We start from the raw sequence: 27,040 nt of genomic DNA on the forward strand, positions 1-27,040 counted from the left end.
GCTGTGCATCTTTTTGCATGCTCTACTTGCTCCCATTTGCATAATTCCTATCTAGGTAAGGCCCATAATTTAACCTAGGACCCAGAAGTGATGCAAATAAAAATCACCATACCTGGTTTCTGAACCGTACCACAGACGAAATCTGCTTTTAGAGGCAAGCGGATTTCTGACAAAGTAACTGATCCTTTGGATGGGACAAATTCACTTGGGGCAATGGGACCAGCCTTATTCTTCTTCTGAGGCCCTTCATTCTTCAATTTATTCAACTCATCAATCAAAAGGGCTCTCTTCTCAGCTATGTAAAAATATGCAATATCACAAATATGAAAACTGTAACTGTTTGTACATGAGACCAACTCAAGAAAATGTACTTAAGATCAAAGACAAGATCAGTGCTTCTTTATAAAACAGGTAGTAGTAGTTGAGTAAAACCTTGACTGCTCATCTTTTTATAACTTAATGCTTGAACTTTTTGCCAGTTTTCTCATATGGTATAATCTCTGTGTACTAACATGCCCTAGCATTCCTCAACACACATACACAACTAAACTCATGCACTTTTTTTAGCTCCATGAAGATAGTTAGGTGCTGAGACAGAGTGTGTGTATACGAATACACAGACACACACACACACAGACACAAACACACACACATATGTCCATATATTCATTTTTTGCATACTCTTCAAAACTGCATATCTTCAAATGCATTCCAATTCTTTCACCTTTTGTGCAAACTCCATTTTATGTGCAGAGCATTCACAAGTGTCATAAGAAACACACAAAAACACAGATGAACCGAAATAGAAAAAAGCCCCTTCTTTAAAATAGAGATTTCTAACTATCCTAGACAAAAGAGTCTTGTTTCTAGTGTAGCACACGTACTTGCAATGAGGAGAAGTCTTTCCGCTTCAGCTTCTTCTAGTGACCCTTTTCCATGATCTTCGTCAACACAACAGTTAAGGGCCTGGCTAGCTTGATAGATGACTGTCTGCTGCAAATTTATTTCATTATTGAGTTCCTAGGGAAACCAGCAAAAGGAAGAAAAAACTCACATTTTTAATTGCCATTTTCACTTTATTGAAACTTCAGTTCTAACTAAGCCTGTTGGATAATTTCTGAAATATCCAGAGAGTAAAGTCAAAATGTTATTATCTCACCATTCAAGTGTCTACATTATGCACCAAAAATATTCAACACGCTGTAATAATTACACTATAAACAGTCTTTCTCATGAAGACTTTCCATTCATACTTATTAAAATTATAATTGGGGGTACATTCAACAAAGTATAAAGATTTAGACATTATTTGATTCATTTTATTTAAATTATATATATTTATACTTTTAAAAATGCCTTCCTTAGCATACAAGAACATCTAAGAGCAAAAAAATTTTACACTTCACTACCATCCAACTTAGAGTTGGACTTTAAGGATATATGACAAACATTTAAATATTTCAGAAATATCAAACAATATCAAACAAGCAACATTTCCAATAGAGAAGTCCTTCCTTTCTCAAGTTACACTGAACTCAAGAGCAATTTACTGAGCTCTAGTGTATCAGACAATGCCCTAGTCACTCAGGGTATACAGATGAGTAAGGCTGAGCCCTTGTCCTTAAGGAGTACACAGTCTTGTACAGAAAAACATTCCAAAGCTCCTTTCCACAGAAGTACATACCTGCATTTTCTGTTTGATATTAACTTGACCAGGAAAGCCATTCTTTTTCTCATCTAACTTGGAAGTAACGTCTTCCTTCCGAACAATCACCTGCTTTATTGAAGGACGTTCTGTTTCTTTGAATCTTTGAGATCTATACGCATCAATGCTTCAGGAAATAAGGTATACTCTATTAGAAATCTAGCAACACACTGAGCACTCTCTTTTACTGAACAGGTGGAATGCAAAATGCCATTTGGTAAAAGAGAGGCTGAAAAAAGTCATTCCAAAGTTTTATAGGTGAATTATTAATAACATTATAATACAATTTGCTATATCTAACCATGACCCTTAGTGACTGAATCCCTTCTGAAACATTCTTACCTATAAAGAAGATCACGATCTTCAGAACCAATGCTATCACCTGACTCAGCTCGAGGGACACGGGTTCTCTGGAATTTTCCCGGCTTTGGACTTTCATCACTTACACTGCTGTCTTTCAATTCCAATCTCGGTGAAGAAACCAAACTCTGCAGTGAAACACATGAGGTATTAGTAGGTTTTATGGATGACATGGATTCTAAATGATAATTCTGAGGAAATGAAGAAATTCTCTATTATTAGGAAATAAACATCCAATAAGCCAACTGATGCATCATAAAACCAAGCCCAACTAAAATAAGTTCCTAAATAGTAAATGAATAAAAGTTCAAAGATAGCTAAAACCGGGGTGCCTGGGTGGTTCAGTGGGTTAAGCCTCTGCCTTCGGCTCAGGTCATGATCTCAGGGTCCTGGGATCGAGCCCCGAATCAGGCTCTCTGCTCAGAAGGGAGCCTGCTTCCCCCCCTTCTCTCTCTGCCTGCCTCTCTGCCTGCTTGTGCTCTCTCTCTCTCTGTGTCAAATAAATAAATAAAATATTTTTTTTAAAAAAAAGATAGCTAAAACCTACATCTGCAAGTGTCTTAAAAAGTATTTCTAATTGCATCAACTCGCCAAGCTGCAGTTATTCAATTTATGGTGATAGCTAATAATAGTAGTTGGCTGTCCATAAATGTTAGTTCTCTGTCTGGTGCTAAATACTAATATACTAATGATATAATATTCACATCAGCCTGAACTAGTTTTAACCTCCTTTAACAGGTGAGGGAACCGTGGTAAAGAGGTTGAATAACCTGGGCCAGAAACAGCCAATGGCAGAGCCCAGACATCTGGCCTTTTAAACCATGTCATGCTGTGGATTTTATCTAAGGTCACAGGAAACCACCAAAGCATTTTAAGCTCTCTTTTAAGAGAACTGACATCAGAGTTCCAGAATTCCCCTGGCTACAGAGGGCCAAATCCCCATGTACCAACTAAAACAAAAGGGGATCCCTTTCTAACAGTTTGTATCCCAGGCCTGTTAACATTCCGTCTTTCCTTACCTCTGGACTTACCACACCAACTGTCTGTGCTAATGGAGCGAGTAAAGACATGGAGGAGATATTCAGTGCGTCTTCCTGTTCTTCATGGTCCATCTCCTCTTCGCTCTTTTCCATATCTAGCTCACCTTCCACCAGGACATCACTGAAGATGTCATTAATTACTTTTGAACTATTGATATCATCATCATCATCCACACTCATCTCAGTTTCACGTACCACTTCTGAAAAAGATTGCAGTAGGCAGATTCTGTGACTCAGATCTTTAAGAATTAAAAGGACAGCAGAGCAGATCTCACGTTCATGCGCTTACTAAATATACAGTAAAGCAATAAAGGTTGAAACTGTCGAAAGTTGAGTCAATGCTTCGGGTTTAAGAAAGAATATTAAGGAAGAATGCAAATGGCAAGGTAACAGCCAAAGGCTTCAGACTCACGAAAAGTGTTCTTTCAAGTCACTCTTTTTCTATTGTTGGGGAGTTCCCTTTCACATGGCAGTGAATAATAGGGAAATAGTAACATCACCTAAAGCAGGGGTCCCAAATAGTCTTCAAGAGCCACTTATTCCTCTAAGAGTGTGGAAGAACACCACATTTCCTTTCCCTGTGAAAGTGAGTGATAGCCTTAATCAGATTTTCACAGGGGTCTATGACCTAAAGATAACTGTTAAAAGTGCTATCTCTTTGTGCAAGCTAGAGTATTTCCTAGTTAAAAGGGAAAGACAGAGAGAATTACAAAATCAGAAGACATTTTGAAATACAGGACACTATATATTTGAATATGTGCTTCTACCAATATATTAATAGGAAATAAAGCATAAAAAAACCAACCAGTCTGCTGCTCGACCTTTGGCTCTGATGTTACTTTTAAAGACTTATCCTCTTCTAAAAACAATGTGATTTTCAAAGGGCTAGACTTCGTCATTTCACATTCAGTGAAACCTAAAAAAATTGTAAGAAAAATCATATTAGTTTATGTTAAGAACCTAGAATTTTTCAGTTAAAGAATCTTATGTATTCTTTTTTCAGATTATAAAACTATGCATTTCAAATCTAGAGATGTATGCAGAATCCCCCCAAACAACTGTCCTCTCTTCACATTCCCATTTATCTCTTCCTCCCCAAAGAGAAAGGCAATGTCAATATTACAAGGTTACTGCTTGTTCTTCCAGTTTTGCCCCTATGTATGCAAATATGAACATCCTTTTGTTTTATCAGAAAGTAATCATACTATGCATTCTGTTCTGCATTTTGTTTTTCACTTAAAAAAAAAAGTGTCAATAAGAACACTTCAGAGATTAGCAATATAAGAAAACTACCTCAACATAATAAAGGCCACAGAGGAAAAGCCCATAGCTAACATGATACTCAGTAGTGAAAGACTCAAAGTTTTTCCTCTAAGATCAGGAACAAGGCAAGCTTGGCCACTCTTACCTCTTCTATTCAGTGCAGCTTTGGAAGTCCTAGTAAGAGCAATAGGCAAGAAGAAGAAATAAAAAGCATCCAGATTGGGGCACCTGGGTGGCTCAGTAGGTTAAAGCCTCTGCCTAAGGTTCAGGTCATGATCCCAGGGTCCTGGGATCAAGCCCCACATCCGGCTCTCTGCTCGGCAGGGAGCCTGCTTCCCCCCCTCACTCTGCCTGCCTCTCTGCCTACTTGTGATCTCTCTCTGTCAAATAAATAAATAAAATCTTTAAAAAAAAAAAGCATCCAGATTTGAAAAGAATTAAAATTACTTCTGTTCATAGAATAAAATACTTAGGGAAAAAAAAAAAAGTGAAATACTTAGGAATAAACCAAACCAAGGAGGTGATAGATTTATATGCCGAAAGCTACAAAACGTTGCTGAAAGACATTAAATAAGACACAGATAGCTGGAAAGACATCCCATGTTCATGGATTGGAAGACCTAACATTGTCAAGATGTCAGTACTACCCAAGGCAATCTACTGAGTCAATGCATTCTTATCAATAACATTTTTTGAAGAAACAGAAAAGTCTATCCTAAAATTCATATGGAGCTTCAAGGGACCTTGAACATCCAAAATAATTTTGTAAAAGAACAAAATTAGAAGACTGACATTTCCAGATTTCAGAACATATTACAAGGCTACAGTAATCAACACATTTGGCACAAACACAGATCCATAGACCAATGGAATAGAAAGAATAGACAGCCACGAAACAAAACCTTACATATTTAGTCAAATGATCTTTGACAAGGCTGCCAAGATGATTTGGCGGGGAAGGAAAGTCTCTTCAACAAATGATGTTGGGAAAATTGGATATTCACATGCAAAAAATGAAGTTGGACCCTTATCTGACACCATATACAAAAATTAACTCACAATCGATTAAAGACGCAAATAGAAGACTCAAAACTATCAAGGTCCTATAAGAAAACATGGAAGGAAAGCTTCATGACAATGGATTTGGCAATTTCTTGGGAGCAACATCAAAAGCACAGGCCACAAAAGTACAAACAGACAAATGGGGCAATATCAAGCTTAAAAACTTTTGTGCATCAAAGCATATATTCAACAGAGTTGCAAAGACAACCTACAGAATGGAGGACAATATTATAAATTATATATGTGATAAGAGGTTAATGTTTGGTTAATATAAAGAACTCCTAAAACTCAACAACAAAAATAAAATATCCTGATTAGAAAATGGGCAAAGGACTTGAACAGACATTTCTCCAAAGATGATATAGAAACAGCCAACAAATATATGAAAATGGGCTCAACACCACTAATTGTAAAGGAAATGGAAATCAAAATCACAATGAGCTATCACCTCACACCCTTAAGGATGGCTACTATCAAAAAACAGAAAGTAACAAGTGTTGACAAGGATGTGGAAAAACTAGAACCCTTGTGCTGTGTTGATGAGATAGTAAAATGGTATGAGTGCTACAGAAAATAGTATAATGGTTCCTTCAAAATACTTAAAATAGATCCACTGTATGATATAGCAACTCTACTACTGAGTCTATGCCAAGAATTAAAAGCAGGGTCTCAAAGAGACATTTGCATACCTATGTCCCTAGCAGCACTACTCACAATAACCAAGAGATGGAAGCAACCAAAAAGTCCACTGATAGACAGTGGTTAAACAAAATGTATATATACATGATGGAGTATTATTCAGCCTTAAAAAGGAAGGAATTCCGGTCACATGCTAGGACATGGATAAACCTTAAGGACACTATGGTAAATTAAATAAGCTAGTTATGGGGTGCCTGGGTGGCACAGTCAGTTAAGCGTCCAACTCTTGATTTCAGCTCAGGTTGTGATCTCAGGGTCATGAGATAGAGCGGCGTGTAGGGCTCCATGCTCAGTGCAGAGTCTGCTAAAGTTTCTCCCTCTCTCTCCAGCCCTCCCCACTGCACTCTAGGTCTCTCTCTCTAAAATAAATAAATCTTTTTTTTTTTTAAGCTAGTTACAGAAAGATAAATACTATATGATTATACTTATATGAGGTTTATAAGGTGGTCAAAGTCATAGAAACAGAAAGCAGAATGGTAGTTACCAGGGGCTGAGGAGAGGAGGAAATGGGGAATTGTTGCTTGATGTGTATAGTTTCAGTTCTAATGATGAATAAATTCTGGAGCTCTGTTCCACAACGATGTGAATGTACTTAACACTACTGAACCGTGAACTTAAAAATTGTTAAGATGGTAAATTTTAGTAATGTGTTTTTTACCATAAATTTAAAAAACAAAAAAATGTTTAAGTGTCTATGATATGTTAAATGTCATTCCATACAAAGCTCACTTATTGTTTTAAGCAGCTACATAATATGTGGGGACATGGATTTAGCACCATTTATTTAAACAGTTTTCTGCTGATGGACATTGAGGTCATTTACACTTTATTACTATTACAAACAGTGCTGCCATTCATCTCTTTGAATAATCATCTTTGCGTGGTAGTTTTAAGAATTCAACTTATAGAAACACTTATAAAGAAAATAAACTAAAGAGCATGCACACTCCATAATTCAACAGATCTTACTGAATCTTTCTCAGGGAAAAAAAAAAAAAAGAGTTGTACAGTGATTTATCCTCCCATGAAGAGCATGAACTCTGAGTCTGAAAGGAGAACTAAGGAAGAAGCATATTGTACAGCTAGAAATGAAAGAATGAGTAGCAATAAAAAAATTAATCTATCTTTTTACATTAAAGCAGTATTTCTGCTTTCCGATGCAATTTCCAAAACGATAGTAGATGGAAAGCTTCATTGTAAGTGGAGCAGAAGTAAAAAATGCTGACCTGTAGGTTCTGTGTTGGAAGGTTTTCCCGGTGTCTGATTTTCTGTCACCTTTTCTGTTACTGGAAGCGATGGGGTGTTTGACACAGCTGGATGTTTTTTGAGGGGGGTGTTCTGACAGTGAATTTCCTAAAAAAGCAAATGAAGATGTCATTTCTCAACACTACAGATTTTTTTCTTTCTGCATGTTATCAAGTGAAACAAACACGAGTCATAATTCTATATAAACTTCCTCAAAACAAAATAATGTATGTGAAAGGTCCCAGCAATGTTTAGAACACAAGAAACCGTTGATGCTGGCTCAGTATTCTCTGTAATTCCCAGGATGTACTTAAAGAGACTAGGAGACAAGAAGGAAAATTTGTATTGGAGTAGTTTTAGATAAACCGATTAAAGTGCAAGCCACACGCAGAAAAAAGCAATTCCCCTAGGCCACTTATCTCATCCCATACCTATAAAATCTACTGACAGTTCCTACATCAGGATTCCCCTTAACATTTACTCAGTGGGTAAAAGGCAAAGAAAACAGGAACAAAAACAGAATGTGGAAGGAAAAAAAGGAAAGAAAAAGAAAAAAAAAATCACTCATCTGATTCTTTCTTATCATTGACAAGGCTGTGGGAGACAAACATTCATTGTTTTTGAATCATGGGTTTTATGATTAAAGCAATAGAAGAAATAATCAAAGAAGAGTAAGAAGAACAGCAACTAATGCTTAATAGAGCCTAATATGCACCAGTCACCTTTTCTAAGCACTTGACATTATTGCCTCCCCAATCCTCCCAATAACCCTGCAAGTTAGGGCTATTACTTCATTCTAAAGAAGAAAAGATAGAGACACAGGAGTTAAATGACTTGCACACTTGGCCGATAACTGGGAGGGCCAATTTACAAACCCACATATTCTCATTCCACAACTAGTTCCAGACTATTTTGGCTCTTAAGATAGAAGGAGCTGTTGATGCATGTACACAGAGTAAACTACCGAATGTTGCGCTGCAGGCCTGACTGTCCCGGGAAGGCACAACTCCCCTACCATCTTCTGGATACACACCCTGACAACATAAGGCACAGCCCCTCCCAGCTCCCTAATGGTAATTCCACGCTCTTAGTAATTAATTCTCTCCTCCTGCTCCCGCCATCCCCGCTTCTGCAGTCCCAGACCTGCCATCCTCTGGGTGGTTTGCATAGCCGCAAGTACCTTCTCGCCAGCATCCTGGCCCCTAGCTGCATAAATGCTTCCATTTCAGAGACCCCCACCGCCATTCCAGTTCAGCCGTGCCCTGGAGTCAGCCTCTTCCCTCAAACCCTCCAATCTCTCTTACTCAGGAATTCCCACCAGATCCTACTCTTTGGCCTCATGGGGACTTCTGGCCATTTGATGCTTTTCTTCCTGTTACTCCCACCTATTTTCTTACACCTCCATCCTGGTTAGAGCCTTCAGTTCAACCGCAATCTCACCAATACCTTCAACTCCCTCACCTCAACTATACTTCCATTCCTCATGTCTAGCAAACTCCATCCCTGGAACAATCACCTTCTCCATGTTTATATCCAGGTTCTTTGGACAGACCTAGAGTGCTAGGACTGTATGCTCTCATACCCCCACTTGAGTCTCCACACTACTCTTCCGTCCTTCTCTTTCTGGGTCAGTTCTCCCTCCCGTCCTCCAGAGTATCACATCTGTCACCTTCCCTTCCCTAAGGATGAACAAAACAGAGGTAACCAGATAGAAATTCTACCAGTTTTCCGTCATCACAGTTCTAAAATCACTTGCCCCCAAACACCGCTTTCCTTCTTCCTTCTTCCCACAGCCGGAACCTGTCTTAATCCTTTCCCTTCATGGTGCTCCGGAGTTCATCCAGTCCAGTCTTACCTCCTGAAAGGTTCACCCGACCCTATCAATCAGCATCACTTATTCCTCTATCATAAACCTCTTTTTTTTTAAGATGTTATTTACTGATTTACATGTGCGAGTAGGGAGGGACAGAGGGGAGAGGGAGAATCCCAAGCAGGCTCCATCCTGAGCATGGAGCCTGACGTGGGGCTGGATCCCATGACTCCAAGGTGACAATCTGAGCTAAAATCGAGTGAAATGCTTCACTGACTGAGCCACCCAGGCACGCTATAAACCTTATTTTTGACATTAAAACGGACTTATGTCTCTTCAGAAAGAATAAAACAAACACGACCACAACCACAAACACAAACTGTGCTTCCCTTCCTCATCCCCTTCCGGCCATCACCTCCTTTCTCCCTTCCCTTTTAGAATTAAACGTCTGAGGACTGCCTCCACCCTCTGGCCCCGCTCCTCACCCACCACCACCTGCATTCTCCCCTCACCACTTCAGCCAAACTGCTCTTGCCAAGAAACAAGCTCTTTCTTCCAAAACCCAGTGGTCTCGGCCCAGTCCACATTTGACAACAGATACTTGCTAGCAACCATCCTTTCTTTCTGAAAGGTCCTTTCTGCAAAGAGTATCTCCATGGTGAGCACCTACTTCACTAGGAGTAGGTCAGACTTCAAAGCCCTCTCTTTGACTCTAGCAACACCACACTCAATCACTTTTTCCTCCTACCTCTTTGCTCCCTCTGGGGGTACCATGGATGAGTTCTGAGTGAGCCAGACCCCTAAACTCTGTTACTGTTTTCAGGATGTTCTTTATATGCAAATGTGCAGCCATCCGGAGAGGAATTCCGCAAGTGTAGCAGGAATTATTTAGCACAACAGTTTCAGAACTGTTGTCCCATATTTCCAGGGATGAAGCAGAAAAGCCATGATATGATACACTGGCAACCAAGTGAAGAAGGTGCTTCAAACAGAAGACAGTAATCAACAATGCCAAATGCTGCTAATAAGTCAAGTTAAATGCCTAAAAATTGATTACCGAAGGGCCCCAGTGAATTTGATGAGGAAGTAGTGGTGACAGCCTGAGTGGAGAGATCCAGAGAGAAGGGAGGAAAAAATGTACGCAGCAAGACGTAACTCTTTTGGAAGAGTGAATGAAAAGGAGGTAAAGAAAGAGAAGGGAATAGGGGGTCCAGAGAGTAGTTTTTATTTTAAGATGACGATAACAGCTTGCTGTATGCCGATAGGAAGGATTAGCTCATTCATTCCTTCCTTCAAGGACAAATTTATGGAGCTCGTCCTGTGAGCCAAGCACTAAGAACACAGATAAAGACAGATAAGGCTCTAGTGGAAAGCAAAGGTGAAACAGTTACAAGAAGATAAACATTCCAGCTGAGGTAAACAATAGGATGACAGGGTGAGAAAAGATGGCCCCTCAGGAAAAGGGCCTGGTAAGGGTTTCCAGAGGGGACTGAAGTTTGACCTACTCCTAATGAAGTAGGTGCTCACCATGGAGATACTCTTTGCGAGAGAAATAGCAAGGCAAAGACAAAGAGATCTGAAAACATGGGTGCATTTGAGAAACTGCAGTCTGCATGACCGGACTGACACACACATGTGGAAGAGCAGTGAGAAGCCAGATTCTAGATGATTCTAGATGGCAAGCCAAGCACTATAGACGGTTTTCTGATGCTGGCTAGGGAGAGCTTTCTAAGGACTTTAAGCAAGGGAATACAGATACCTGCCTTTTAAAAATATTTCTTATAGGGGCACCTGGGTGGCTCAGTGGGTTAAGCCTCTGCCTTCGGCTCAGGTCATGATCCCAGGGTCCTGGGATCGAGTCCCGCATCGGGCTCTCTGCTCAGCACGGAGCCTGCTTTCCCCTCTCTCTCTGCCTGCCTCTCTGCCTACTTGTGATCTGTCTGTCAAATAAATAAATAAAATCTTTTTTAAAAAAATATTTCTTACGGTGCCTGGGTATCTCAGCCATTGAGCATCTGCCTTTAGCTGGGGTTGTGATCCCAGGGTCTGGGGATTGAGCCCCACACCGGACTTCCTGCTTGGTGAGCCTACTTTTCCCTCTCCCTCTCCCCATGCTGCTCCACTGATTGAGCGAGCTCTCTCTCTCGCTCTCTCTCTCTCTCTGTGTCAAATAAATGAATAAAAAATCTTTAAAAAAATAAAATTGCTCTGACAGGAGAGTAGCCAGACTAGAATCAAGGTTTTCAATACAAAGCTCTGGAAGTGATAAGGAAACAGCAGAGGACACAGTGGATGTGTATGTGTTCAAGTGTGTGCTAGGGGAAGATGCAATAATAAGAGGAAGGAGGCAAGGAAGAACTCCCAGACTGTTTTAGATGGTGAGGTAGAGAATGAAGCCCTACGTGAAGACAGAGGCTACACAGAAAATATACTGGTGAGAAGTGCAAAGAACTCTACCAGCCAACCAGGCCTGGAGTTCTGGAGAGAAGAATACAACACAGCCAGGCACATTAGCATTTTGTGAGGACAAGGAAGAGATGTCCCAGAGCAAATAAGAAAACACGGTTAGGTCAGAACCCTGGGAAACATGATTTGTTAAGCAAGAGACCTGATAAAAACCAAAGTCAATTAAAGGTCTTTCTTAGAGAATACTGGTTAAATGTATTTTTCTATTTCAACTGGTACCACTTTAAATATAATTCTATTATTTTTAGCTTAAATGTATATCCTAATACAGTATTTTGTACATAGTAGGCATGTAAATGAAACACAAAGTAGTTTATAAGTAGGAGCTTTGTTGAAAGCTGATTAATGAAATCTGACAGTAATCTACCATCATTAATGAAAAAAGTAGATTTCGAGAAACATTTTAGAACTAGCAACTAAGTAGAATACTAAAAGAAATATGAAATCAATTGAAGATGAGAACATGTTTTAAAATTTTGATTCTAAGTAGGTCATCAGTGAATACCGAATGGGAGAGTATCACAAGAGAAAAGCAGACTACGTATGAACATTGAAGGGGTTTATGAATGGAAAATGGCACAGTTAAAAGAAACAGGATAAAGAACTGTTTGACAATGCAGGACCACAAGTTAGATCCCGGCAATACTTCCATACCAAGTTCACCCCCATTTTTCTTGTTTACACTACCTGTTTGGTTTCTAGTTGTTTGCTTCTTGAAGTTTCGCCTTTTTCTGCACTCCATAAATTGCCCTTGTCAAATCGGCCACGGAGACATGCTAGTTCTTTTTCACGTTCCTAAAACCACCAAAAGCTCTATTTTATACAAGAGCCAATAGTATGTTTAAGAATAATATTCAGATACTACTAAACTTTGCTTGTCTTCAGGTTTGAGATTTTAAAAAATCACAGTATGCATGGAACACAAGACAATAATATTTCTAATTTGAAATAAGCGATACAAGGAACCAAGATGCTATTTATCTCTGTCAGAAAGACTGATATCGGATTTACAATTTGATTTCTAGGTTCTATGCCGAGAACATGTAATGAATAATGTTAAAAGCAGTATGCCAGACCTGCTTGAGCTGTTGTGCTAAATGAGTAGTAGATGAAGATGTATTTTGCTGGAATAATCTTTCCTGGATGGCCCTTGTATTTGGAGTGATAACGGGGGTTCTGTGGGGTGTACTCCGAGCGGGACTTTGTTTGCTGTGTTCTTGACAACGCTCCCCAAAGCGTTCCAGGAAAGGCTTAATTCCTGCTCCTCCTACAGAAAGCACACACATTTTGGAGGCTATTTATAATAAGTAACAATTATAACTTGTATTGAAAAGGTTCTAAAATCCAGTATGGCTCTAAAATGCTTTGATTCTACTTAGATTACTCATTCAGAAAGTAAAAAGTATGAAAACAGCTTTAAAACAGAAATTTACCATATTATCCTATCTAATTCCATGTCTTAAAATTCATTTATTAGATTTAGTTCTTTAAAGAAAGAAGAGCAAGAATTTTTAAAAGGTAGAGTGAGAGGACAGTGAAAATTAGAAAACCCTTCAACTAAATAAGCAGAACCTAAATGACTGGAAATTGACTATGTATATTAACAGTATTCCATATCACCAAAGGGTCCTCACCATGATAACCCAACTACTTCTGTTTCTATAGCCCAATTTATTTTATCTTGGTTTTAGGAAGTACAATAGAAAATCTAGGAATTAAATCCTTTTTCTCTCTCAAAAGAAAAATTAGAGATTATTGACTTTATCAAGCGATATCTTTTTTTTTTTTTTTAAAGATTTTATTTATTTATTTGACAGAGAGAGATCACAAGTAGGCATAGAGGCAGGCAGAGAGAGAGAGAGAGGAGGAAGCTGGCTCCCTGCCAAGCAGAGAGCACGACGCGGGACTCGATCCCAGGACCCCGAGATCATGACCTGAGCCGAAGGCAGTGGCTTAACCCATTGAGCCACCCAGGCGTCCCTATCAAGCGATATCTTGATTCTATAAAGTCTTAAAATAGTATTCATTTGAAATAGTATGAGGTACATTTGAAGTAGAACAAATGGGATAGAGACCATAGAGAAAGAGGTTTCTCTCTATCCGAAATCAGCATTTTCTCCACAGAAGGCCAGACAGTAAATATTTTGGGCTTTGCAAACCATGTGACCACTGTTGTTAACTACTCAACTCTTCATTGAAGCATGAAAGCAGCCACAGACAGCGTGTAAATAAATGGGCATGGCTGTGTTCCAATAAAACGTTATTTGCAAAAAAGGTAAAAGGCAGAATTTGACCTATAGGCATAGTTTAAAGACTCCATGTGTCACTTTATACCATATCTCAAACCAGAATGCCTTAAGAATACAAAGAAACATAAAAATTAAATATCTCTGAGGTCCCAGTAACATATACTGGGCATAGCCAATAGCCAAGAATTAAAAAAAAAAAAATCCTTCTTATCGATTCCATAAGTCTTTGAAAAATTGAGAGTAACTAGTCCTAGTCCATGTGGGGATGTTGCTAATTGTCCCCAGGTTACTTCTCACTTCGGCTCATCTGGAAACTGATTGCTGGTTTCCTGGAATAACTAATGGATATCTACTCTCATTTCTCTGTCTACTTCTCTTTGATGAGGAACTACAGTATCCAGAGAGATATTTTTAAGAAGTTAAAATTTTGAATTAAAAGTCTTTTCAAGGGACGCCTGGGTGGCTCAGTTGGTTAAGCAGCTGCCTTCGGCTCAGGTCATGATCCCAGCATCCTGGGATCGAGTCCCACATCGGGCTCCTTGCTCTGCAGGGAGCCTGCTTCTCCCTGACTCTGCCTTCCACTCTGTCTGCCTATGCTCGCTCCCGCTCGCTCTCTCTCTGACAAATAAATAAATAAAATCTTAAAAAAAAAAAAAAGTCTTTTCTAAAGCAATTCTATTGAAAAAAGAATATAGTTCAAAATTAACTGTATTTCCATATATTTGAACCTTATTTTTTAGTCCTGTGTTTCTCAACCCATAGCATGTGAGGGTAGGGTAAGCCAGAAGGTGTAAGTCCCCACAAGATGAATACAGATTTCCAGGAGCATCATTTTACTACACGGGTTAATTTTGAACTTTTACATGTACATGCTCACATACAATATACACACATATAAATATAATTGGGAGTGGAGCCATTTACATACACATTCACTCTCCTTTGCTATTAGGGGTGCCTTCATATTAAAGTTTGCAAAGCATTGCTCTGCACTCTTGGTTACAAAAATGTTTCTTCTTTATGCCCTTACAATGTGATTTTCAGGTGTATATGCTGTGTCCCCATCAAAAAGCATAAAAGAAAGTATCTACCATGGTCATTCTAGAAAAAAACCATGTTTAAACTGTTAACAAGTTACATACTTTGACCAGTAAATAGGCAAGTCCCCACTAATGAATATTCATTCAATAAATTAAGACTGAATTTGAAGAAGTCTCATTTTATACATTCACGTGCTTGCCATGCAGACCAACACTGTGCAGTTCACAACTGGATAATTAGAATGCTGAGAACAGACACCCTGAAAAGAGTCAGCACTAACTAGATTTTTTTAAAAAGATACATAACCTGATGTTGCTGCTTTGTCTTTAGATTGAGACTGCCGACAAGTTTCTCTATTTAATTCTTCTTTGGGCCGAAATGTCTGGGACACAGTTGACTTTTCAATTGGTTTCAATATCTCTGTTTTCAGGGGACTTACAGGAGCTTTCTGAAGTAGCTCAGGATTTTGTCCCTTACAATTTTTAGCATCAGTAATGGCTGTAGTAGAAGATTTCACTGGGGAAGAAGCAGCTTTCTGAAACATGATAACACTTCAGGTAAACTACGATATTCACAATATCGAAAGGTAGTCTTATAACAAAACGAGTCATTTCTATTTGCTTAGTAGCCTTTATGTAAACTTACGGAAAAAAAAATTCTCCTTAATAGATCGAACCAATTTGAAAGGTTTGACAAAAAGTCAACTTTGAAAATGCTATTATTAAAATTATAATATGTAATTTAGCATGTATAATACACTGAGGAGTAATTTCATATAAGGGGTAGGGTCACTCCCTATTTTAAATAACAATTTCTTTCTGATTATCTTACTAGCACCTTTATAAATTTTAACTGTATGAGACCACACTGCATATTTTTGTATTTTAATTAAGTCAATATTAATTCAACGCAATCATATCATGTACTTCATGGCTAACTATAACATATTATTAAGTGCTACGTGCCAAGCACTTTGCTAAAGGTTTTATGCACATAATCTCATTTAAACCTCCCAATAACCCCTTCTTTCCCATTCTGCAGATGGGAAAACAAGGTTTTGTAAGATTAAGTAACTTGTCCAAAGCTACACTTTTAATAATGTGGCAGGGATTGAATGCAGGTCTATCTAATTCCAAAACCTGGCTCCACATTAAAAAACAATGCTCAGAAACATACTTTTTTTTTTTTAAGATTATTTTTGAAAGTTGATGATGTAATTCTTGTGCCAGGTAAAACTTTCAAACATTTCAAAAGGATATATGGTAACATTATCATAACCACCCTTAAAAATCCTGTTCTGCAATTTGCCTTTTGAAAGCAACTTGAGCTACTAGTTTATTACATGTCTTTTCAGAGAAATTCCATATCTTAGATTTATACGCATACATAAAACGTTCTACAGGGAGAATAATGTTCAGTGCTCTCCCTGATGACTAAGAGGCGTCATCATTCCATTATTATACACCTTGGAATCATATGAAATTAATATAATTTACTTGTCAACAACTAATTTATCTTAGACTAGGCTACCAAATTTAGGATTTTTACTTTCTATGCCACCAATTTCTAAAAATAGATACAAATACACTACATATATGTGATAAAATACTTTATATACATTATCACTCATAAGGAAAAAAAAATGATTTCCAAAGACCAATATTGCATTGCTTACCACAGAGCTGGAAATTGCAGCATTATTCAGAGATACACCCACAGCACTCGAGGATGGAGCTTTATTCAAAGAGGCCTCGCCATCCCTTTGGGAACAGCATGTAGCTTCCTGCTTAACACTGCTGCTATTGATCCTAGCAGATGCTCCACTTGCAGAGGAAAATTTGGATAAACAAGTGGTACCAGGCTGTTCTTGTGCACTGTGTTGCTTTGCAGATGAGTAATTTACATCATCTTCCCACGAGCAAATAGTTGCTGCAAGGTTGGCCAGACGGCCCCTTCTTCCAACTGGAGTTGCCGAGGCATCCGAGAGGGCTGGTTTGGGAGGGGAGGCAGCCTTTTCCTCTGATGGCATTGGGGAGATGACTGAGCTCTCAGGGATATCATCTGGAAATGTTTTCAGAAAAAGACTTAAAACCCGTGTTCAAGAGTTACGCATATGTGTAATACCAAGATCACTCCATTCAGAACTTTTAAAAAAGAGTTAGGAGGTTTAGGAACTAATAGAAAGCTCTTGATTGTATGAAACTACCAAGCTGCTTAAATTTGACAATATCTTTTCAAATCAGATGATACTTCATCCAAATTTGAAAAAAAACAGGCAAACTTCTTACACCTATTTTTTCTAAATCTTAATGGATTACAAATGCTCGAAGAGACCGTGCACTTAGGTCATAATTTTAGAATTCATGATGTTACAACATCACACAATTTAAGATTACATATTCCACAGGCACGTTTTGTTTTAAAATGGATGAGACCAGTGCTGTACAATAGAACTTCCTGCAATGATGGACATGTTCTAGATCCATGCTATCCAGGACAGTAACCACTAGCCACGTGTGGCTCATGAGCCCTTGAAATGTGGCTAGGGCAACTAAGAAATGTTATTTCATTTCAATTAATTTAAATCTTAAAAACTATATATGGCTAGTGTCTACAGTATTGGATAGCACAGGGTTAGACTAAAATGTTGCCCACAGTTACTTCATGTGTATAGATAGATCTCGAAAAGTAATACTTAACTTATGAAGACCTACAGGCATAAAGCACATATAGGGAAATCAAAATTCCACAGCACTTTCTACTCCACAAATTCAGTCAATGGAAGAGGTATCCTTCCTACTGTCCAAGCCTTATACTTCTGCCTGAATTCTCAATTCTACCCCTCTAAAACTTCTTTTCTTCTCTGCACATAAATATGCTCATCTGTATCTAGCTCTGTCTTATCTTCCAGCTAAAAGTAAACACCCTCCCACCAACATACGCCCCTTTTTAGCTACTGTCCCTCTAGCCCTACACAATATTCTCTCGCTACTAGACACCCAAACTGGCCTCTGCCTCCCCGGCTGCCTTGAAGTTGCCTTCGCTGCTGGCACTAGATGCCACTACACATTGCAGGCCTTGTGTTTCCACTGGTGGCAGCATCCTCTACTAGTTCTGCTCTTGGGCCATATCCTCCATGGGGTCCTTCTACCTACCAACCACCTCCATTTGGCTATCCCCCGGCACCCCAAATAACGTATGTGATGCTGAAACTACCCCAAACATGTTCCTCCTCATTGTGGCCTCTTCCTCCTTCTCCCTTCTCCTCCACCACCACCCAGACATCTAGCCCAGAGATCCTCCTCCTAAATCTTACAGATCCCACCTCTCCTCTTCACTCCTGGCCTTCATCATTCCATACCAGGATTATAACATTAACCTTCTAACTGGTCTTCCTGCTCCCTCTGCTCGAGTCTCTGGCCTATTCAATCCCTTCTCAATTCTGATGCCAGAGTGATCTCTCTACAGCATTTGTCTACTTAAATTCTCCCAGTATCTCACCATCACCTCCTGGTTAAATTCCACAGGCTCTAAACCCTGCTGCTTTCTTCAAACTTATCTCTTGCTTTTCTACCAGAAAATATCTACTCTTTATGTACGTGCTCTGTTTACATACCTCTGTGCTTCTTAGGCATCCTATTACTTCTGCCTAGGAGACCTTCTCCATGGTCTGAAGCCAGTAGTCCCTCAGTGTCTTGCATCTGCCTTCCCTAGAAAAGCTTCCCTGGCCACCACCGTCCCTGTGATACCCTTTTGCATACCTCTATCGCGTCCCTGAGAATCAGACCTGTCCTCTAAGCAGATGACAGCTTTACTGTCATATTTTAGGAATGGGCTTAAGAGACTTTTAGCTCTTCTAACTATTCTCTATCAGAAAAGAAGCTTCAGTTAAGTTATATTTTAGTATAATCCCTCATTTAACTGGTTTATACCCACAGTTCTGGAGAGCATACACTAACTCATTCATCACAAACACTTTATTTTCAAGTTTCAGTACTTAAAATTAGACAGGTTATGATCCCTTAAGAGATTTACTTTAAAGGCTGAGGTAAGCATTTGTTAACATTTGTTTTCAAAATGTTCAAAGTCACTGTGGCAATGCTTTCTGCCCTAGAATATTTATGGCCTTGGCTGATCTTCTCACCATGCATTATATCATTAAACCCTCTTTCTATTTCGCATAGAGATTTCTTGCCAAACAGAAAGGAAACATCCTTGTATTTAGGCACATTTACTGATTAGCCTCCCCAGGAATCATAAAGAAGCACGGTTAGCCCTGCCCACTACCAAAATCACTAGGTGTTTAAGAGACAGCATGGGATATCTGCACCCTGATCTATACCCGAGAACATCAGGTGGGTCACAGCAGGCAAGGGTTGAGCCCTAGAATCCAACAACTGAGGTTGGAATTTTAGCTGCTGATTCTGGTAAGGAGTCTTAGCCTCTCAGAACCCAGTTTCCTAAAAAAGAAAGAAAAAAAAAGAACACAGTTTCCTCTTCTATAACATGAACAAAAAAGTGGTATGTATGTCCTAAGATATTTATAAGAATTGAATGTTATACTATATTAGAACAAAAAATATTTAGAATGCCTAGCACTTTACACAGTAAGTATTGACTCTTGAAATTACCATCACTGCCAAAAGGATAATCTTAAAACACTCTGCTGTCCGATACTTACCAAATTTCAGACCAAAGAATTGACATTTATGAAAGACTGCCTAAAATTTATGTTGTCCATCCATTTCTTCAGATCACTTGGTCTCAATTCTGGCTATGCACCAGAGTAAAACAGATTTTTTTTTAAAAAGACATAAGTACACCCCAGGGCTCCAGCATGCTCCTGAGATTACAATCCAATGGTCCAAATGTTTCTGTTACACAGGAGTCAGGCTGAGAGCCAAAGCTTGAGGAACACTTCCTTGGGTAAGGCCCAGCTGTCACTGTACAATGCTGGCTCTCTTCGGAACTGTGTTCACCAACTGAGCTTGGAGCCAGGCCATCTGCCTACCTTGACTAACCTCACACACGAACTACCTTCTACAAAGTCATCTTTGAGGACCCAGGGAAGAAAGTTCTCTTAGGTCTTAGTTCCAGCCACGGTTCTGCTTTAATCTTATAAATAGCAGTGAAATAACTGATGGTGTATAACCTCCTTGCCTTGGCTGCTAGCAAGTTCATAACTCTGGCAAGTGAGGAGGACCTGAACGCCTGTATTTTACCCTCCCCTTCTCTGTTCTTCCTTCTCTTCACCCAAGAATTTCCTTATTTTTGTTTTGTAACATAGTTCTTTTTGTGAGTCATCTCAAGGCTTTTTTTGTAATGAGATAGGAGACAAAATTGATCATAGAACACATAACCCTGCTGATTTGCTCTTAGACTCTCCATCTGAATATGAGAACACAGAGGTAAGGATCAGGTCACTTCATGGGTTCCCAGCACCCTGACAAACATGTGTCGTAGGTGCTCAGTAAATGTTTACGTTTTCTCTCCCCTCTATTAAATAGCATTACATACCTTAACCACTCAAATTTATTTAATTAGTTAATCCGCGAAATAGGATTTCTTGCATACAGAGCTAAAGGTCAGCAATGCTAATAATGACGAGGGTATAGTTTGTTCTCTATTGTGTCTTATTGCAAATATAATTCTGTTATGAGACCAAGCTTCTGGGAGCTGCTCTAAGAACTTCAGCAGCATCTCCTTCAATGAGAACACAATCAACTGATAAATATCCCATTGATATACAAACTATTTGTAAGTGATGGATACTGAAGAGATAGATAAAACAGAAGCAGTGATCTTTCGTGTGTTAAGTGATACCTCAAATTTGCATCCAAGTTGAAGCTTATTGAAACAGATTTTAAGGACCAGGCCATCGTATCATTCATACCTGTCAGATCATTATTATCCCAATGGCGCCGCTGCTCTGCCAGCTTTTGCATTCGTGTTTTCACTGAGGACCCTGCAGTTGATTCCAATCTCGAGTTGAGCCCCCTCCTCACTCTGGGCACCGGGGCTGGGGCCGCCTCCGAAGCACTGACAGGAGCAGTTGCTTGAGGCTGCGCCTGGGGAGCCGGAGGACTTGGAGGACAGGGTTTTGCAGAAGCAGACTCAACTGGTTTTTCATTTTCCAAGTTAGAAACTTCTACTACTTCGGTGGTGTCAGAACAGCGTTTCTTTGATGGTGATGGTTTTGTACAAGATTTCTCTAGATTAAAAAAAGGACACCCACCCCCAAAATTTCAAATTTCTGTAAATTCTCATAGCCTGAAAAACCATCAGTAGGTACTTAACAAATTACTAAAATGTGATGTTTCTCTGTTCTCTTTAAATGATTTTCCTTACAACAAGAAATATGTAAAATTCTACTTTCAGTAACTTAGAAATCTGGTATGAGAGATTTCTTTCTTTCTCTTTTTTTAATTTTTATTTTTTAATTATTTGACAGAGATCACAAGCAGGCAGAGAGGTAGGCAGAGAGAGAGGAAGGGAGGCAGGCTCCCCACTGAGCAGAGAGCCTGACTTGGGGCTTGATCCCAGGACCCTGGGATCACGACCTGAGCCAAAGGCAGAGACCCCAACCCACTGAGCCACCCAGGCACCTCCAGAGATTTCTTTTTAAGCGAACATATAATTTATGGTTTTAAACACCTGAGTGGGGATGCCTGGGAGGCCAGCCAGTTAAGCATCTGCCTTCAGCTCAGGTCATGATCCCAGAGTCCTGTACCAGTTCCTTGCTCAGCGGGGAGCCTGCTTCTTCCTCTGTCTCTGCCATGCCCCCTGCTTGTGCTCTCTCTCCCTCCCTCTTTCTCTTGGACAAATAAAATCTTTTAAAAATTAATTAATTAATTAAAATAAAATAAAACCCCTGAATGAAAAGATATTCAAATAATATTCTCAAGGTATAGGACTAATATTTTATGTAGTCTTAAGGCATTAGGAAATAGGGACACCTGGATGGCTCAGTTGGTTAGGCTGCTGCCTTCGGCTCAGGTCATGATCCCAGGGTCCTGGGATCAAGTCCTGCATTGGGCTCCTTGCTCGACAGGGAGCCTGCTTTTCTCTCTCTCTCTCTCTCTCTGACAAATAAATAAATAAATAAATAAAACCTTAAAAAAAAAAAAAAAGACACTAGGAAATAAAAAATGCATACACATAGAATAAACAAACATTTTGAGTGATTTTTAAAATCATACAGCCCAATCACCTCATTTTTAGATAAGGAAAACCAAGCACAGAGCAATTATATTATCTTCCATAAAATGACACAGCTAAGGGTCGAAACAGGCTTTGTGTTTCTTAAAACAATCTTCAATGAACAATAATAAGCAAGGTTAGAAGAGAACCTGCTTGAGGTTTGGGAAAGGCAGGGAACCAAAAAAGCAACTCAATTATCTGGTTAATGCCAAGTGAAGTTATTGGCACAAATGTTTTCATATTTTTATAACATTTCATATTTTAAAGTGCCATGGACACCTATAAAATAAAAAGGCCTAAAATAAAAAGGAGCTACCCAAACATGAGGCATGTTATTTCTACTCAAGAATGAGTTTTAATATATCTCCTGGGAAATTAACATTTTAGAATATAGGAATGTAAAGTGCATATGAGGCCAGTATCCCTGGCTGTCTGACCTAGTGTTCTCGCTCTGGCAATACCCAAAGTTCTGTTAAATGGGGGCCATGATTGCCCTCAGAGACATCAGTCTAATTAAAGAGACATTCTGAAACTTTCTCATCTTCTGTAATTCATTTATGGATCTATTTTCTACTAACTCATCTAATGATTTTTTGAAAGTGTTCCTATTTTAACATGCATCACCACTTGAAAATACAGAATTCAATATATTCTTATATAAAACAGTAAATATTTCCACCGAAGCATCAAAACATAGTTCCAAGCACTAGTTTTAAAGTACATGGTACACCACATTTCATTGTATAAACCTATGTCACAACGAAAACAGAAAAAGATCCTGGACTGGAGCTAGGCCTCTGTCTTCCTGACCAACTACCATATGTATATAATATATATATCCACATATGTAATATACATACCATGTACGTCTGATAGATTTACCACACAAATGTAAAATATATACCAAATATATGTGATATAGATAGGATTCCCTCTCTTCAAAATGTATAGCTATTTGAAAATAAATTCCCATTCCATGGTTAGCTTACAAAGTAATCGTGAGCCTGCTCCATGCCCTTATCACTTTTGTAATATTGCTTCTGCTTTCTGTGATGCTCTCTTTCTATATGCATTTTTAAAATTTATGCTGAGGAAAATGATTATCTCCAGACAATTCCATACTCAGGGAAAAGATTAAGGCAGCTAACTTACTGATACAGGCTGGGGATGCCAGGATTTAGGAAAGAATAAAATAAATTTCTGGGTGATTTTAGGTTAGTTTGTTTGTATATTTATTTATTTTTGTCTAATTCACCAGGTCTTAGATTAACCACCTATACCTTCAGCCTAGCTCTAGAGGGCTGGTTCAACAGACAGAGGATGAAAAGGTGCATTGAATTTCAAGCCTCCACAAGCAGGTCTGCCATTTGTTAACCTGCTCGTGCCAGAGACTATCTGAAAACTTGGTAGTCAGCTGTTCCCGCACTGTAGAGGTAGATAACTCCAAACCACTACCGTGTATGTGTCCTCTGCTCCTTTACTTTTCTCCCCTTGGGGGTTTTAAGGGTAACTTTGGGTTGAGGAAAATTATGTTTGACCAATTAGTTTGAAATATTTATTGGATACTCTGCTCTGGTCTTGTAGGTCTAGGCCTAATACAATCAGCCTGAACTAGAAGGCTGACCTTTTCCCAGAGGCTATTATTACATTTGTCTCCCAAAGACCTGGATTTTTCTACATGCACAATAAAATGGGGCTTATCTCTTTTAAAAGATGCCAATTATATTTCCCCCCCACCACAGTCTTTTACCTTCACTACCAGGTAGGGGTTGTTGGTTACTTGCTTCCGAAAGTGGCTCTCTGGCTCTCTTAGCGTGAGTCATGGACCTTGCGGCTGCCGTGGGCCTTTCGGCCATCTTTCTCTGGAGGTTCTCTCGCCTGGCACGGGTTCGTTCCAGCAGTTTCTATATATGTAATACAGCAGCGTTAAAACACAAGTTTAGTCAAAAATTTGCAAAACTTAAGGTATCTTCTAAAATCATCAATTACCATATAAGATAACAGTTAAATACATTCCAAATGTGAAATCTTATGTAATTTAGGTCAAAATTCACCAAATAAGCACCCCAGTGTCAAAATTATCACAGATGTAATATAAATAAAATGGTTAGGTTGGTTGTATGAGATTTAAAATGGCCAGAAGTTTTTTCTGCTTCCATCCAAAGGTAGAATCTATTTCCACACCCTTGCGTTGGGCTGGCCTTATGATTCACCTTGACCAACATAATGTGGCAGAAGTGATACTGCGTGACTTCCAAACCCAGGCATCAGAAGTCTTGCAGTTTCTCTTCTCACTCTCTTAGAACACCAGGTGAAGCAGCCCAGGTCAAGCCTGCTAGAGACACTTGGCCCAGCTGAGAGCTAGCATCAACCACCAGACTTGTGACCATCCAGTCCCAGATAATTTGCTAGATCCCTGCAGACTCCGGCATGACCCCGGGGGACACCACTAGAAACAGAGCCTCGCTGAGCCCAACGCAAATTACTGAGCCACTGAATCACGAGAGGTTGTTTCAAGCACTTCAGGGGCAAGAATAATAGTCTCTCAAAGCTGTTCATTTCCTAATCTCATCAACCTGTGAATGTGTTACTTTATTTGGCAAAAGGGACTTTGCTGATATGATTTAGAGTCTTGAGATGGAAAGATTATTCTGAATTATATGGAGAGGGCAATAGTAATCACAGTTGTCCTTATGAAACAAGAGTCAGGAAGGTCAGGGACGCCTGGGTGGCTCAGTTGGTTAAGCAGCTGCCTTCGGCTCAGGTCATGATCCCGGCGTCCTGGGATCGAGTCCCACATCGGGCTCCTTGCTCTGCAGGGAGCCTGCTTCTCCCTCTGACTCTGCCTTCCACTCTGTCTGCCTGTGCTTGCTCTCGATCTCTCTCTCTCTGACAAATAAATAAATAAAATCTTAAAAAAAAAAAAAAAGAGTCAGGAAGGTCAGAAATGTGACAACAGAAGCAGAGCTTAGAGTGATGGGATTGTGCCTTTGAAGATGCAGGAGGGGGCCACATGCCAAAAAATGCTGGTGGCCTCCAGAAGCTACAAAGGGCGAGGAAACAGATTCTCCTCCAGGGCCTTCAGAAAGAATACAATCTTGCCAACACCTTGATCTTAACCCAGTAAAATCCATCAGCCTTATGACCTTCAGAAGGTAATAAATATCTATGATTTTAAACCACTAAGCGTGTGGTAATTTGTTTTAACAATGAAACTAACACAGCCACTAAGATTTGGTATAATGGTAAACAGCAAGAGATAACATATTTAGTCTTTTGAAAACATGACATTTCCTAAGATGAAAAAAAAAAAACCTAAAAAAATCCCATATTTTGGGACACCTGGGTGGCTCAGTTGGTTGGACGACTGACTGCCTTCGGCTCAGGTCATGATCCCGGAGTCCCGGGATCGAGTCCCGCATAGGGCTCCCAGCTCCACGGGGAGTCTGCTTCTCTCTCTGACCTTCTCCTCGCTCATGTTCTCTCTCACTCTCTCTCTCTCTCTCAAATAAATAAATAAAATCTTTTAAAAAAAAAATCCCATATTTTATTTAACTCAATATGAATATATAATAAAATAATTTTAAGTTGATATCTTAACCATTCCATAAACTCACGATTACTCTGTTCTTACTCTGAATCAACTAATGCTTCCATTTGAACCAGCATGGTAGAACAAACACAAGACCCTATAAAACAATTCCTTTTCTTTCAAAAGTACACAACTAAAGGAGGCATGCAAATTATTGGCTGGAGTTTATATGCTGCCCCACACACAGATACAGTGTTAGTGAAGACTAAGGAACTACACTTCCATTTGAACTTTTTAATTTCCTTAATTAATATAGAATAATTATTCTTTAAAATTCCTCTGAGTATGCGAAAGAAATATGAGCTAAATTTGGAAGGTACAACTCTCTCCCTTAGGAATGATTTCCTAACTGAAAGAAGTGAAGCTAAATCTAAATGCCATGTCACTTAAAGAGTTAATCCATGAACCAAATGTTGCCCAAGACACAAGTCCTTCACCCTTTAAATAAAAGTCTTCAACAAACTCAAAAGTGGTACTGTTACATAAATTCATATATATATGATAATTTCCCCATGATAAAACATATCACTCCCCAGATACAAAACTAGCTTAATTTTATTCATTCATGGACATGCCCACATTCCACTCTGGTTAGTTAGAATACTTGTGAGTCAGTATATTTTCAGTTACTATGAGCAAGAGGTTGGTTACAAAAGAATGTGGCTTTGCCATTCAAACATACACAAGTACTCTATTGTCTACATTAGATTCAAAGATTTCAAAACTTTAAGAAATTTGAGAGAGATAAGCCAAAGTTCCCTTATCTACAAAATAAGGACTAAAGATCGATTTAAAAGAAATTATATATCTAAGGAAGATAAACTCAACAGTTCAATAAGTCTAAGTCTCTATAATAATGCCTCAGAAATTCAAGGGTTCTTTATTTATAAGATACATTCCTTCAAACATTACAGATCCTTCTTTAAATAAAAGAGGCATAAAAAAACTGCAGTAACTAATGGAACTGGGAAATAAGACATTCTACATGGATGAATCTAAAATAACTGAAGCTTATAGTCTAAGCAATTTCTGCCACACACACGCCTGAAATCATTTCTGACAGAAATCTTTCTAGGAGGTATTACTGATTCCCCTACCTTCTTTTTTCCCCCCATACCTTCTTAAACAGAGTACACTCAACATAAATTAACTTATTATTTTCAGTATACTCTAGCAGCATTCTTTCCCATGTCAATACAGAGATTTTCACTTACTTTTCAAAAATAAGAGAAAGTCCATTCCACACAGTAACAGCATATTTATTGATTGCACAAGAGAAGATGCTTTACAGAATATTTTAACTGTGGC

The 27,040-nt window shown here is 39.0% G+C and overlaps 1 protein-coding gene across 4 annotated transcripts in view; it reads right to left on the reverse strand.

Moving 5' to 3' along the window:
• Positions 1-27,040, reverse strand: part of ANLN (anillin actin binding protein) — a 50,386-nt gene that overhangs the window by 19,900 nt on the left and 3,446 nt on the right. For 3 of the 4 annotated variants that reach the window (XM_032305257.1, XM_032305255.1, XM_032305258.1), the window contains exons 2-14: positions 23,891-24,044; positions 20,834-21,151; positions 16,616-17,001; positions 15,247-15,475; positions 12,727-12,917; positions 12,338-12,445; positions 7,356-7,482; positions 3,911-4,021; positions 3,085-3,305; positions 2,048-2,193; positions 1,685-1,832; positions 885-1,020; positions 113-295 (exon numbers count right to left, since the gene is read on the reverse strand). In XM_032305257.1, coding sequence (XP_032161148.1) covers positions 113-295; positions 885-1,020; positions 1,685-1,832; positions 2,048-2,193; positions 3,085-3,305; positions 3,911-4,021; positions 7,356-7,482; positions 12,338-12,445; positions 12,727-12,917; positions 15,247-15,475; positions 16,616-17,001; positions 20,834-21,151; positions 23,891-24,044 — 2,458 coding nt within the window. The remainder of the gene's footprint in view (positions 1-112; positions 296-884; positions 1,021-1,684; positions 1,833-2,047; positions 2,194-3,084; positions 3,306-3,910; positions 4,022-7,355; positions 7,483-12,337; positions 12,446-12,726; positions 12,918-15,246; positions 15,476-16,615; positions 17,002-20,833; positions 21,152-23,890; positions 24,045-27,040) is intronic. The other variant, XM_032305256.1, reaches the window with a different exon arrangement.

This window comes from Mustela erminea, chromosome 11 (assembly GCF_009829155.1).
Source record: "Mustela erminea isolate mMusErm1 chromosome 11, mMusErm1.Pri, whole genome shotgun sequence".
Classification (NCBI taxonomy): Eukaryota; Metazoa; Chordata; class Mammalia; order Carnivora; family Mustelidae; genus Mustela; species Mustela erminea.